Source organism: Poeciliopsis prolifica, unplaced genomic scaffold (genome assembly GCF_027474105.1).
Source record: "Poeciliopsis prolifica strain line A6 unplaced genomic scaffold, Auburn_PproV2 SCAFFOLD024, whole genome shotgun sequence".
Taxonomy (NCBI): Eukaryota; Metazoa; Chordata; class Actinopteri; order Cyprinodontiformes; family Poeciliidae; genus Poeciliopsis; species Poeciliopsis prolifica.
The window spans coordinates 6564690-6577029 of NW_026562399.1; the positions used below are offsets into that span (position 1 = coordinate 6564690).

General features: G+C 42.6%; 1 protein-coding gene across 1 annotated transcript in view; it reads right to left on the reverse strand.

Annotated features, from left to right (window-relative positions):
- Window positions 1–12340, reverse strand: part of igsf9bb (immunoglobulin superfamily, member 9Bb) — a 79057-nt gene that overhangs the window by 23260 nt on the left and 43457 nt on the right. The window contains exons 8-15 of the mRNA XM_055046667.1: window positions 9881–10023; window positions 9599–9739; window positions 9085–9201; window positions 8707–8857; window positions 8321–8444; window positions 5362–5537; window positions 3120–3346; window positions 2–86 (exon numbers count right to left, since the gene is read on the reverse strand). Of these exons, the coding sequence (XP_054902642.1) occupies window positions 2–86; window positions 3120–3346; window positions 5362–5537; window positions 8321–8444; window positions 8707–8857; window positions 9085–9201; window positions 9599–9739; window positions 9881–10023 (1164 nt within the window). The remainder of the gene's footprint in view (window position 1; window positions 87–3119; window positions 3347–5361; window positions 5538–8320; window positions 8445–8706; window positions 8858–9084; window positions 9202–9598; window positions 9740–9880; window positions 10024–12340) is intronic.

Consider the following 12340-nt stretch of genomic DNA (forward strand, 5'->3'; position numbering starts at 1 on the left):
CCTGTGCTGGACACTCCCACCACGTTACTGGGCTCGCTCACCATGTCGTCCATGACGGCCATGACGCGAAACTCGTACCAGGCCTCCTGGGAGGAGCAGAACAAAGGAGCCGTCAGGATTTTAAAATAAGCAGAACGCATCAGACTAAAGGCTTCAAACTGCCTCAGAGCTAAAAATAATATGTTTTCCCCCCACTATTCCAGCCACCTGATAAGACTCTGAGGAAGCTCATTCTGCAAGAGACAATGACGTTATGCGCACCCCTCCCCCATCAAAAACGCCAAAAGTCCTTTTACCATCCAGGTAAATATGATCTATTTGCCAATTCGGAGCACAATAAGCAGCATAAAACAGAATCAGATAAGTTATCAAGAATCTATAACACAAGTGTGAAAACACACTTGATAGATGAATAGAAAACAAATGCTGACAAAAAGATTGAACAGATAAAGTGTGATAACATAAACATCAATTTAACAGGAGTTCAGCCTTTGAGGCAGAAAGTCTGAGGGAAACATTTCAATAAGTTCATGAGTAGGGAGAGAGTAGTCTGTGAAATGTTCAGAGGCATCGGTCCATATATATATGTATATATATGTGTGTGTGTGTGTGTCCGTGTGCGTGCGCGTGTGTGTGTTGCTGGACTGTGCCGGCAAAAGCCGCGAGTGAAGGTCAGCAGGAATAAAAAATGTCTCCTATATGCGTCATGCAGAAGTGTCGGGACTTGGCGGAAGCCGATATGGGTTGTGTCAGGGTTTTCATCAGCAGCCATCCTATTCAGTTTCCCAGCATGTGTTGCATATAGATATCACAGTGCCAGGCATCCAGAAATGACAGTCACGCAAATCCATAATATGACCATAAGCAGACTCCATCATGTGCTGGTACTGCGGTCCAAAGCATATCTGCTGACCTTCACTCACTGTTTTGATTGGCTGCCCAATACCCCAGCAACAGTCTAATAACACTACAATAGTGATGCCACAATGGAAATCCCATCGAGGGCCTTTGATGACATTTTTTTCTTTTTTTTTTACGCAGCCATCACCGGTCTGGTTGTGCACCAAGTCACATGTATCATTGCGTTTCTTCTGGCAGCTTCAGTCTTTTCGTCAGAGTCTTAAGTTTGCACCAAAATGACAGGAGTTAAAAAAATGGAGTTTCTTCGTCACGTCATTCCCACGTAAAGCACCTGGAAATGAAGCGGTGCTGATGACACACAGGAGGAGAAAACAGGCTGAAATTAAAGGAGCAGACGAACCACACGTCTACATTACAGACATGGAAGTACAGAACATATTAAATCCTTTTCGACTCGATGATCTCAGGTCGTCCTGTTTACTACTTGCTTCAAGACACTTTGCAATGCAGCTGGCTTCACACTGAGCTGTCGGCAGAGATGACCGGGATGAACAGATTGAGCAATGTGATCAGCGCAAACATTCACTCTCACACATACGCAACGACGGAGAACAGCAGACTGAACAAACCTCGTGGTTTGAATGCTCTAACCACAGAGGAAGAAATCCGCAGCAGCGAAGTTACACAACCCAGGTGTAATGTGTGTGTTTGAGTGAGGCAACAAGAGAGATGAAGTGTGTGTGGGTGTCTGCGGGAAGAGCAAGGAGAAATAAAAGCACTTTTGTGGACCTGAAAGTGGCAGTTATATCAAAGAAAGATGCTCCAACATGTTGCAGCGGCGCTGGGCTCCAAGAAAACGACCGTTTACTCAGAATTCATCAGTTTTACGCTCAGGATTTTTCTTTCTTCGCCTTTCCTCAACTTTAGCGTTCTGTTAAAATGCACCTATCGGTTTCATGTTTTAGCGTTACGTACTCCTGAGATCAACTCTATAGAGTCCCTGCACGTTTTACGTCGATCCAGATGTAAACCGTAACACAGAAGCCCACCGAGTCAGCCTAATCAGCTTGTGCACACCTGCCCTGTTACTATGACAACTGTGCCAAACGTGACAGCATATTACTGCACCGAACGCGGTAGTGTTAATGAAACCGTTTTATTTGTGGTGAGCTGAAACGCGAGGCTAATTAGTGATCGTCGTATGGGCCCCCACATCACACCTTCGACTTCTAGACGCAGTCACAAAACACACTGCATCCCTTCAAAAAGTTTGCAAATATTTGCCAGTAATTAATGAAAAACCTTTATTAGCTTACAGAGTTTAATGTGTGACATCAAATTATGCACAAAATGATTGGCTCAAATCAATCTCTCATACTAATTAGCAGACTGGTTGCTAAAACAGAGGGACAGATGTGTTTAAAAGTCTTGTCATTCAGACACGATGTCTTTGTGTCATAAGGTTCTGACTTGTAAGCAAACTGCTGCTAAAAATATCACGGCTCAAAGCACAGTTTTCTGGATCACAGAGAGCTTTAGGGTGAGAAGCTCAGCTGCAGTGATCACGATCCAAACGTGTGCACGGAGTACCAGGATCTCTACTTACGGAATGTGTTTGAGAATCAAGCAGATTTTGCTTAACATCAGCAGCGAGTAGTCGCGAGAGCTTCTGCACAAAAAGGCACATTAATGCATTTACATCACTGTGCCGTCGTTTTGACAAGAAAGGCGACAAAAACGGCCTTTACTGAAGGAAAAATCATAAAAGACCAACTGAAATTTTTCAGGAAGGACAAGGATCGACATGAGAGGACGGCCACAAAGTTATGTTCTCTGAGGAATCACAAAAGGTGTGTTTTATAGCACAATAGAGTAAATTAAGTCATTATAAAAATGTGATTTCACAAATTAAAGCCTTGAAATTGGGCCTCTGTCTCTTTAAGAAACTGATACTTTTCACACAACAGAACCAAAGGTTCCTTACAATTGAGCCAAAAAACATCAACAAAGATCTACGTTTTTCGAGCAACATTGCATAAGGCAAAAGTTACAAAAAGGCGACTCAAAGATCTATGAGCAAGAAAAGTCATAGGACCTCAATCTCATTGACTAAATGAGATTGAGGTCCTTGCCGTCCTTCACAAAAGGACGGCAAAGAAGCACAACCCCAACAAACCCTGATCGCCTCTAAGCACTGGAAAGACAACGTCGTGTCACCACCAGTCAGGATTTGGCAGAGCGGCAGGGATGTGTCCTACCTGGATCAGGTCTCGAGCGAGCAGCTCCAACTCTCCTGCAGGAATGCTGTCATCCAAGATCTCCCATCGTTCCCCCAGTCGGAACTCCATTACATAATGCTGGATAGGTGCTGTGTGATTGGCAGGTGGGATCCAGGTGAGCAGGACTCCCTGCTGCGTGCGATTGGCTGTGAGGCACCGTGGTGGGGTAAGCAGCACCAATGGTTCAGGGGTACTTGTAGGAAATACTGAAAGAGCATATCAGCATCAGTGATCTAGTTACATGGTTTAAGATTGAAGATTTTTCTTGAGGAAATCCTGTTTTCTTACAATTATCAACATTTCACGACAAAACGCTTGCACGGTCGTCCACAAATAATAAAGCACGAGAAGGTTTCAGCCGTGTGCAGTTCACTGCTTTGAACGTTTTCACCACAAACTTTTTTTTTTTTTTTTTTTGGGGATTTCCACGTGTTAGACCAACACAAAGCTGTGCATAACAGTGAAGTTGAAGAAAAATGACACAGGTTTTTGCCAAGAGGCTGATGATAGCTCTGGAGGAGCTGCAGAGATTCATATCTCTAGTGACAGCATCTGTAGTCATATGCTCCAGAAACCTAGCTTTTACAAAGGAGTGGAAAAAATGCAAGAAATTGCTATAAGAAATTCACAAGTGATCTTTTTGTGGAAGCAGGTGCTCCAGGCAGAGAAGCTGTGGGAATGTACATCATATTTTAAATATATATTTTTTTAACATGGGAAAACCAAGTATTATTTTCCTTTCATATCACAGTATTACACTTCTTCATCTTGGTCTAGTACAAAAATCCCAATTAAATTGACTGTAGTTCCTAAGATTAGCATAACACAGGAGAAGTTCAAGGGGTGTGAAAACTTTTGCAAGGTTCAAGAATGTCCTACACAACGCGTGTGATCTTCAAGGTGCAACTGCAGTACTTTTACCATATGAAATTTTTTTAAATGACAATATTGCATTTGAACAAAACCGAGTGCTTAGAATCACAGCTCCACTTCAAAATCCTGCAATAGAAATTGTCTTAAGGCCAAAAAACGCTCCAGAGCCAAAATCCTGATTGTCAGCATATCTACCAGTTCCACTGGTTCCTTCTCGAGTAGAACCAAGGAATATGACATCTGTTGATTTGTTTTCTTTCTTTTTCATTTGGAGTTGAAGGATGGAATGCTTTTAAGTGAGAGAGAAAGAAACAGAGAGAAAGAGAGAGAAAGCAGGAGCAACCCAGCAGCAGAAAGCTTTGACCTCTGGGTTTCTCCTCCTTGGCTCACACATAAAGTGGCGCAGCGCGGTTAGTTATCTATATTTTCAGCATGTCACTCATCTTTGCATAATAATCTGTGACAGCTTCATTTGCACTTAGATTGAGCACCATTAACAACCCTCTCCTCAGAGCTGAAATAACCAAACTAAACCCATACCAGTCACTCTCACTGCTGTTTAAACAAGAGGACACCTTCATTAAATAAGAACAATCACTTTTAAGATGTGAAAAAAGCCATTGCAATTATGTCTTTAGATTTAAGCAATAGAAATCCTAAAACAGTCTTTGTAAAACAAATGAAATAAAAACATTTTTAAATATCCTTTGACTGGGAACAAGATGCTTTACTATGAAGAGCTGAGTATAAAATATCTGTTCTCTCATCCTCAAGCTTTAACCCTTTAAAGCTTTAATTCAATTTAAAAATATTTTGTTTCAGAGGGAAAATTTAATGTTGTCATGATTCATATCATCCATGTGTCTTCAGTCATGGTGGATGATGATGCTGCGGGCAGGAAGGATCTCCAGTAGCAGTCAGGCTTGCAACACATCTGACGGCCTCTTACTAAAGACATTGTTTCTGTATCATATTCCTGCCACACACAGTAATATTAGCACCATAAAATGCTAACAGCTCAATATTCAGGTAGCGGAGATGATACTCCTGCTAATCCGACTCATTTGCTTTTGCAGCTGCTCTGAAAATCTCGATCAGCAACACAGACCTGAGCAGCACCGAAGTAAGCAAATTAAGTTTATTTATAAAGTGCCTTTCACAGACAGAAATGTGTTCTGAGCAACCTTACAGAAGCAGCACTCACTAATATTCATGGACATAGACGTGTACTGTGACTTAACATGTCAATGAAACAAAACATCGGTGGTTTACTTGCTTTTGTATTCACCCAGCCTCTAAAGTCACATTAATTTTGGTTTTCTTCCCAGTGAGTGACTGTTGTACTCACCTAGAGTGTTCACAGTGACGACCTCGCTGAAGGGGCCAGTGCCAAGCTTATTTTGGGCCAGGACACTAAACTGGTACGTCGTCTCTGGCTCCAAGCCCGGCACCACCATCCAGTCCTGGCCTCCAGGTACTGGTATGGAAACCCAGTCGTGTGGACCTAAGCGCTCCCTCTTCAGCCTGAGCAGAAGTGAAATGTGAATGGACAAACAGGAAGACATGGCATTGGGGGGGAGGACAGTAAAATAATGTAACTGTGTTATCAACTTCCAAAGCAGCTAGCTTGGTCAATGCCTCCAGGAAATAGCCAACCTGACAACCGTTTATCTTGCATGAGGAACATGGTCGGTGCGATGTGCCTCCCTGGTAACCTGTGTGTAACACACCATGTCTGCCTCTTTGATTCAATACAGCTCGACCAGTTTCACACAAGAAGCAGCAAGGCTTGTTTATGCTGCGATTCAGTTCCAAACTGCAGACTGCGGGGCTTAGCTTCAGCTAACAGTTGCAGAGGCAGTTAGCTGCATCGGAAGATTCTTTCTTTCTGCACCGATTCACTAAATAAAATGTATTCAAAATGTATTTTAATACATTTTATTCTTTATTCAGAACATGGTAGCCAGTTAATAGTATCAACATCATGCTGCGTTTAGCTTTGCATTTTGCCATTTGGCCATGCCTTCTCCATCACCAACTGAAGCACACAACTACACACATGCAATAACTTTGCAACTGTATCCACTGCACTTATTTACTGTGAAGACATACAGGGTTGTATAAATGTCTACAATGACAGGAGCTAAACATATACAAACCACTTGGAGTACAATTTTAAAAGGTTATAAATGTGATAATGTTTTCAGTGCATTCAATAGGGTACCTTGAAAAAGTATTCATAACTTCTTAATTTCAAAATATTTCATTGGGATGTGATTGTGATAGACCAACACAAAGTAGTAAATAAATGTAAGGTAAAAGGAAACTAAAATGTTGTATTTTATTATCATTATTTTTACAAATTAAAATCAGAGGCATACATTAACATTCAGTCCCATTTTCTCCGATTTGTCTAAGTGCAATCCGAAGCCCCCTGCTCACTCTCACAAAAAATTATGCATAAGTATCGACTTTAAGGCAAAATGAAAGCCAATGTTTATAGGAAACCGAAAGAGAAAAACAGTGACACGCCACATCCCTCTCAGCACACCGACCCCAGTGGTGACAGCATTATGCTGTACTTTAACAGGGACAGGAAAGCAGGTCAAAGTTCATGAAAAAGTTAATGGAAGTAAATACGTCAAGAAATCTTGTTAGAGATCAAAAGTCTGGAGGCTGTGTAGAGGTACACCGTCCGGCATCACATCCATCCTACGAATCCAGAGTTACAGAGTTTAGAGTTTAAAAAAAAGATTTATGTCTTGGAATGGCCCAGTCAAAGTCTTTGGAAAGACAGTAATTGAGGTCTCACTCTACTCAGGCTGACTGAGCTTGATGAGTCATGAAAGACGAGCCTTTCATACTCAACATGTGCAGGTCTGGTATATATTACATGCCACAAAGCGTTCACTCTAGGAAACTCTTTATAATAAAACACTATTTTGTGTTGATCTGATGCTTAAATTCCCAATGAAATATATGTAAATATTTATTTGGTGAAAAAGCAGCCCCTTGTAAGTTTCACTCTTTTTATTGCCTTTACAAATCAACAGTGATCAACACAATTCGGCCGTTTTGCCAAAAAAAAAAAACAACTTTAATATGAAATTGAAAACTGATTTGAACAAAATAATCACTATTCAATAAAAAAAACCTAACATAAAATAGGTGAGTGTATCAATATTCATTGCCTTGAGTACTGTACTGTTTGATGTATCAAAAACGAAACATTCAAGGGGTCTGAATACTTTACCGAGTCACTGCACATCTATTGTTAAGCGGTGTGACAAAGTCAGCTGTGCAGGAATCCATCCGCGGCGTTTCGAAGGCTCTTCTAAATGACAGCAGGGCTGCAGTGACGCCGGCCATTCGAGAGCTGATCACACAGGTTCGCTGTCAGTATAAATATCTTTAATTAAAGCCGCCGTCTGCTTGTTTTCCTATTCGTTCTGCTCTCTGGTTACTTCACTTTATTAATAAAACATGATGGGTGACAGTGATCAGAATAAAATTAGGATTTGACTGATTTTTTTTATAGCGCGTCTGAATCAGGAATCGTCACCTCTGTCACCTTGTGCTTTAAATATATTCCCTTTTTACACAATTCAGACTTGATTATCGTGCACTGTAGTTTACCATCACTGCTCAGGACTTCTTTATTTTTTTAACACCACATAATTATAGCTACACATATTGTGTTACAATGTTGATAGCCTGAATCAGGGACGTGAAACTCATTTTTGTTTTGGGCCAAATCAAGATCAAGAATGCTCTTAAAGGGCCAGTTGTGCCAGAATGTATTGATAAAACCTGCTCTCAAACTGTTAAAATATTAATGAATCTAATCTAATCTATTCAAGTTCACATACGATGAGAGATTTTTAAAAGAGGATTATGTCAAAATTCTGCTCGTTTTTGTTTAAATCAAATACATTTGGACTTATAAATCATCTTGCTCCGTAGACTGTAACGCTTTGCTCAGATTCTTATCATATCACACAATGTTTTCATTGTATTAAGTATTAGCTACAGCAAGCATTTCAACTGAGGCCCAGTCAAGCAGAGCGATGCAGCGGCAGCAGCAGGATAGAGTTGGGTCATGTTCAGTTAGGTTGCAATCATCTTTTTCTTGTGTTGTTTTGTCTTTAAAAACTCACTGAAACTGGACTTTCTTGCACTTTCCCCATTTCACAACAGCATTTTACAACTGCTCTGAACGTAACCCTAGAAAAGACATATCCAGCAACAAAATAAGGACATGATGAAGGAAGAAAAAGCAGGAAGCAAAGCATGCTGGGATGACTCACACATGGCCATACCAGACTGAGTATGTCTGCTGGAAGCCTCCGTTGTAGCTGGGCTCCCAGGACACGTTGGCCCAGAAGGAGGAGGTTGCGACGCGGACGCCGGTGGGGGCGTGGGGGCTTGTGCCTACGGAAACAGGGGGAAGTTAGTCGCTGAGTGTCGCTGTTATGGAGATGTCATTCAGTTTACCTGCCGGACAAATTAACTGTGAGCCAGGGAGGTTAAGATAAGCAACTGTGGCTGTCAATTAATTTGGCCAGGGTTAAGAGGCCATTTGCAAACAGCAACGACCAACAAAGCCATACAGAAGGAAACTACTACAACTTATTCTTGCTAGAAGTGGCTGTGTACAGATTATTCAATCACAGTGCAGTTAGTTTATATGTACCTATGACTTGGACATGCGTGCTGGCAGTGATGCTTGTGGCAACGTTGGTGGCGACACACTCCCACTCCCCGTGGTCATCCTTTGTGAGCGACTTCAGCTGTAAGCTACCCCGAGGCAGAACATTGTGCTTGCTTTTACTGGGCTTCCCTACCTGCAGTCCGCCCCGCCCGAGGAAATAAGCAGACACAATGAACAAGAGGCAAATGCAGTCCAAAGTCTCAAACACTGAACGAAGAAGGACAACGTTGTTAAGAGGCTTAGTTGATCCAGTCTGAGGGGAGATCGCAACACTTAGCACTAAAATACTGCATGTGACACAGCATAAGATTAACAAGAACGTGAAGAATCCGGAACTACAACAAGGTGTGAGGGTGGTACCTTCCTCCATGTGATATTCGGAAAAGGATCTCCCTCTGCTTCACATGGGATGACAAGTTCCCTCCCAGCCTCCTGCCTGTACTCCCCTCCAGGAACCACAGAGAATTTTGGAGGGTCCTGTGCATTGGCGAGAGCCGAAATGTGTAAGGGAAACGCTGAGTGTGCCTCAGGTTTATTTAAGGACTCCCGTTACAAATCTGCATTGGTATCGGAAGTGAAAGAAGAGGATCATTGCACCCCTATGAAGAACAAACTGTGATAATCATGTTCACCCGTTCCATCTGTTCTTTTTACAATTTACATGATCACCAGTCAATGGAATTACAGAAGGCAGAATTTCTCTATACGCAGCCGTTTTCTTCTTTAGTTCTAGGCAGAGGTGAAGTAAAAACATCAATAGAGGTTTGACTATAATTTAAAGCATATCCACTGCTGGTGCGTAATCACTGTGAGAAAAGGCTAAACGGTTTATGTGAAGTCCAGATCAGCCGTTGTGCAGCAGAAGCGTGTTTACCTTTAGCACCAGGGGAGCAGGAGGAGACCATCCCATGGATCCCAGGGCATTGTAAGGCATGCAGGTGTAGGTGCCAAGAGAATCCTCTGTCACCTCTGCAACACGGATGCTCCCATCGTCCATCTGGCTCCAGCCAGGGTACTGTGATAAATAATCGAAATGGTTTATCCACTGCGTAGCAGATCCTGAATATGTACATTTTTACAAAACTATCTAGAAGTTCGTAAAAATAAAGGAACAGAATTCCTCAAACGAAAGCATCCAAATCCCGAACTGAGTCACCTTGTCTATCCGTAGAGGGAGGCCGTCTTTTTTCCACTTAACCAGAGTTATAGGGGGGTTGGCATCTACTGGGCAGCGAATGAAGCCTGGGAGACCAATGGCCACATAAATGACAGATGGCATGTTTACCACACGGGCAGGGTCTGGTGATTACAGAAAGAGAAAAGGCGACTGATAAAAATCACCCGTTGAGGTGAGGGGAACCAAATGGCCGGTTATCGCAGCAAACGTGTGAGGAGGCTTGGGAAATCTCTCGGCTTTAGACAGCAGGCTCTCCGCACAGTGACAAATTTATTTACCTTGCGTGGAGCACAGCTGATCTCAGAACAGCATTTGTGTATATTACTAATAGTGATGTACACTAACATCAATGATGTGTGGAGTAATTCCAAGAGTAAGTCATCAGTTTTATCTCAAATTAAACGCCATGAAAATCTCCAACAACTGTCGAAGATTTTCATGAAAACAGCACGTTTAGCATGCTATCATTAAGAGCAGCGAGCATCTTATCTGGAGTACATAATTTCTACTTAAGTCTATCTTTACAGACTTCTATTCAAATAGAAGAATAGTGTGAACACTATTCTAATGTGTGCACTAATGTACGCACATCTATGACTTCACAGCTCACAATAAAGTATTTGAGACAGGGTATAGAGAAATTGAAATGTGACATCACACACACAAGATCCCGCCTCCCAGCTCCCTGCTGGACGGCAAAATAATGGCTCACCAATGATAACGATCATTGGTTTTAGAGGAAAAAGGGACGCAGCTTGACTTTGATAGCCTTAACATGTGGATGTGCTGCAGAATTTGGTGCATTTCACTGAAACAGAAGTCTGTTTGGATGTGTACTCAAACCAGGTGAGGTGACATCGTGATGTAATCCGCTTCACTGAGACTTCATAGGATCATATTTATAATCTTCAACCACTGTTCAAACATTTGATTTAGAGTGCCCGGCTTCTTCTGGTGCAGAATTATAACACATGCCTCGATACAATCACATAACAGCAGGATTAAATGCAAAATGTCCAGGGAGCTGATTTAGTACCACATATGGAATTGGCACACAGCAGATTTATTTATTTTTTATCCAATTGATCCATGGGTCGCATATGGGCACATTTGGGTCACATTTACCTGCTGTGTGAACTTAGCCTTGGTCTCATCTGAAAAAATCAAACATTTGCAGTTATAGTTCGGTATGCAGAACATCCATCAATCCGCCTATCGACGCTGGAGGTGGGACACACTCAGGACAGGTACAAACAGAGACACATGTCAAACAACAATGCACACACATACCCACACACACCTAAGGGCATCCTGCGAAGTCACACTGCTGCAAACTGCTCCCCTGTGAAGCCCATATGCAGAGGAGAAAAGATTTATTTTCTGTTTTCACTCCCAAGCCTGCTGACATACAGCATCTAATGGTTGATATTATGACTCGGTGATGCCAAAATTTCACTTTATTAAGCAGTTTTGTAACAGTGAGGTTTAAAGCCTCTCTTGCCATCTACTCACAGCCCTGAACTTACTGGAACAAAGATGTATTATGCTAATTATCCGACATTCCCCTCCCCATCTTAAAACCGTCTTTCAACTGGTGTTTGATTCAATCATCAAACCCTTTTAAAATCAGACAACAAGGGGGGAAAAAGAGGTCATTGTTCTCTAAATAAGAAAGACAAAAAAAAGGAAAAGTTTCAGTTGATCCAGAATTTGGAGGACAGGGCAGAACACTGTGGTGCCTCACTAAGGTCAGGGAGGAGAGCTTCCCATTATGCACTGGGTGATAAGCATGAAAGATGACGTGACTGAGTGGAGGAGGGGAGAGCTATCAGCAGAGCAATAGAGGGAGAAGAAGTGAGGCTGAGCGTGGGAAACAGGACAGGTGAGAGACAGAAGTGACTGCATGACGTAAGGCAGAGTGGAGCCGCTGGAGGAGAGCTGGCTATGGGATGCTGTCACCGAGGAACAGGGGAACAAAAGATGCCGCGAGGAAGAGGAAATGAGCAGCAGAGCAAGCGACTGAGGGACGTGGGAAAGCTGGACGGCTCGGACAACTTAGGACCAGCATCACGTCTGTCCTGAAGCCCAGACTGTGAGCCCAGAGGAGCGCCGCCACTGGCATCACAGACAAGAATATCAGCCAGGTTTCTAAATATAGCACTCAGAGAGCCCTATCGTTCATGAGGCGCTTGGTTCCCACTGATGCTGAGGGGAAGTTACTCGCTGGCACAGCCCTTCAAGGAAAAAGACAGGTAGAGAAAAGAGAAAAGAGAAGGGAGAACATTGATGGCTGACAGAAGGGGAGCAAAATGAAAGGAAGCACATCAGAAGAAATAATAGAAGCGAACGAATCAGAGAGCCCCCTGCAGTCTGATGAGAAAAGTCACCAGTCTTACAGCAATGATGTAATCCCCCTTTTTCCTCACTCCTCTCCTCCCT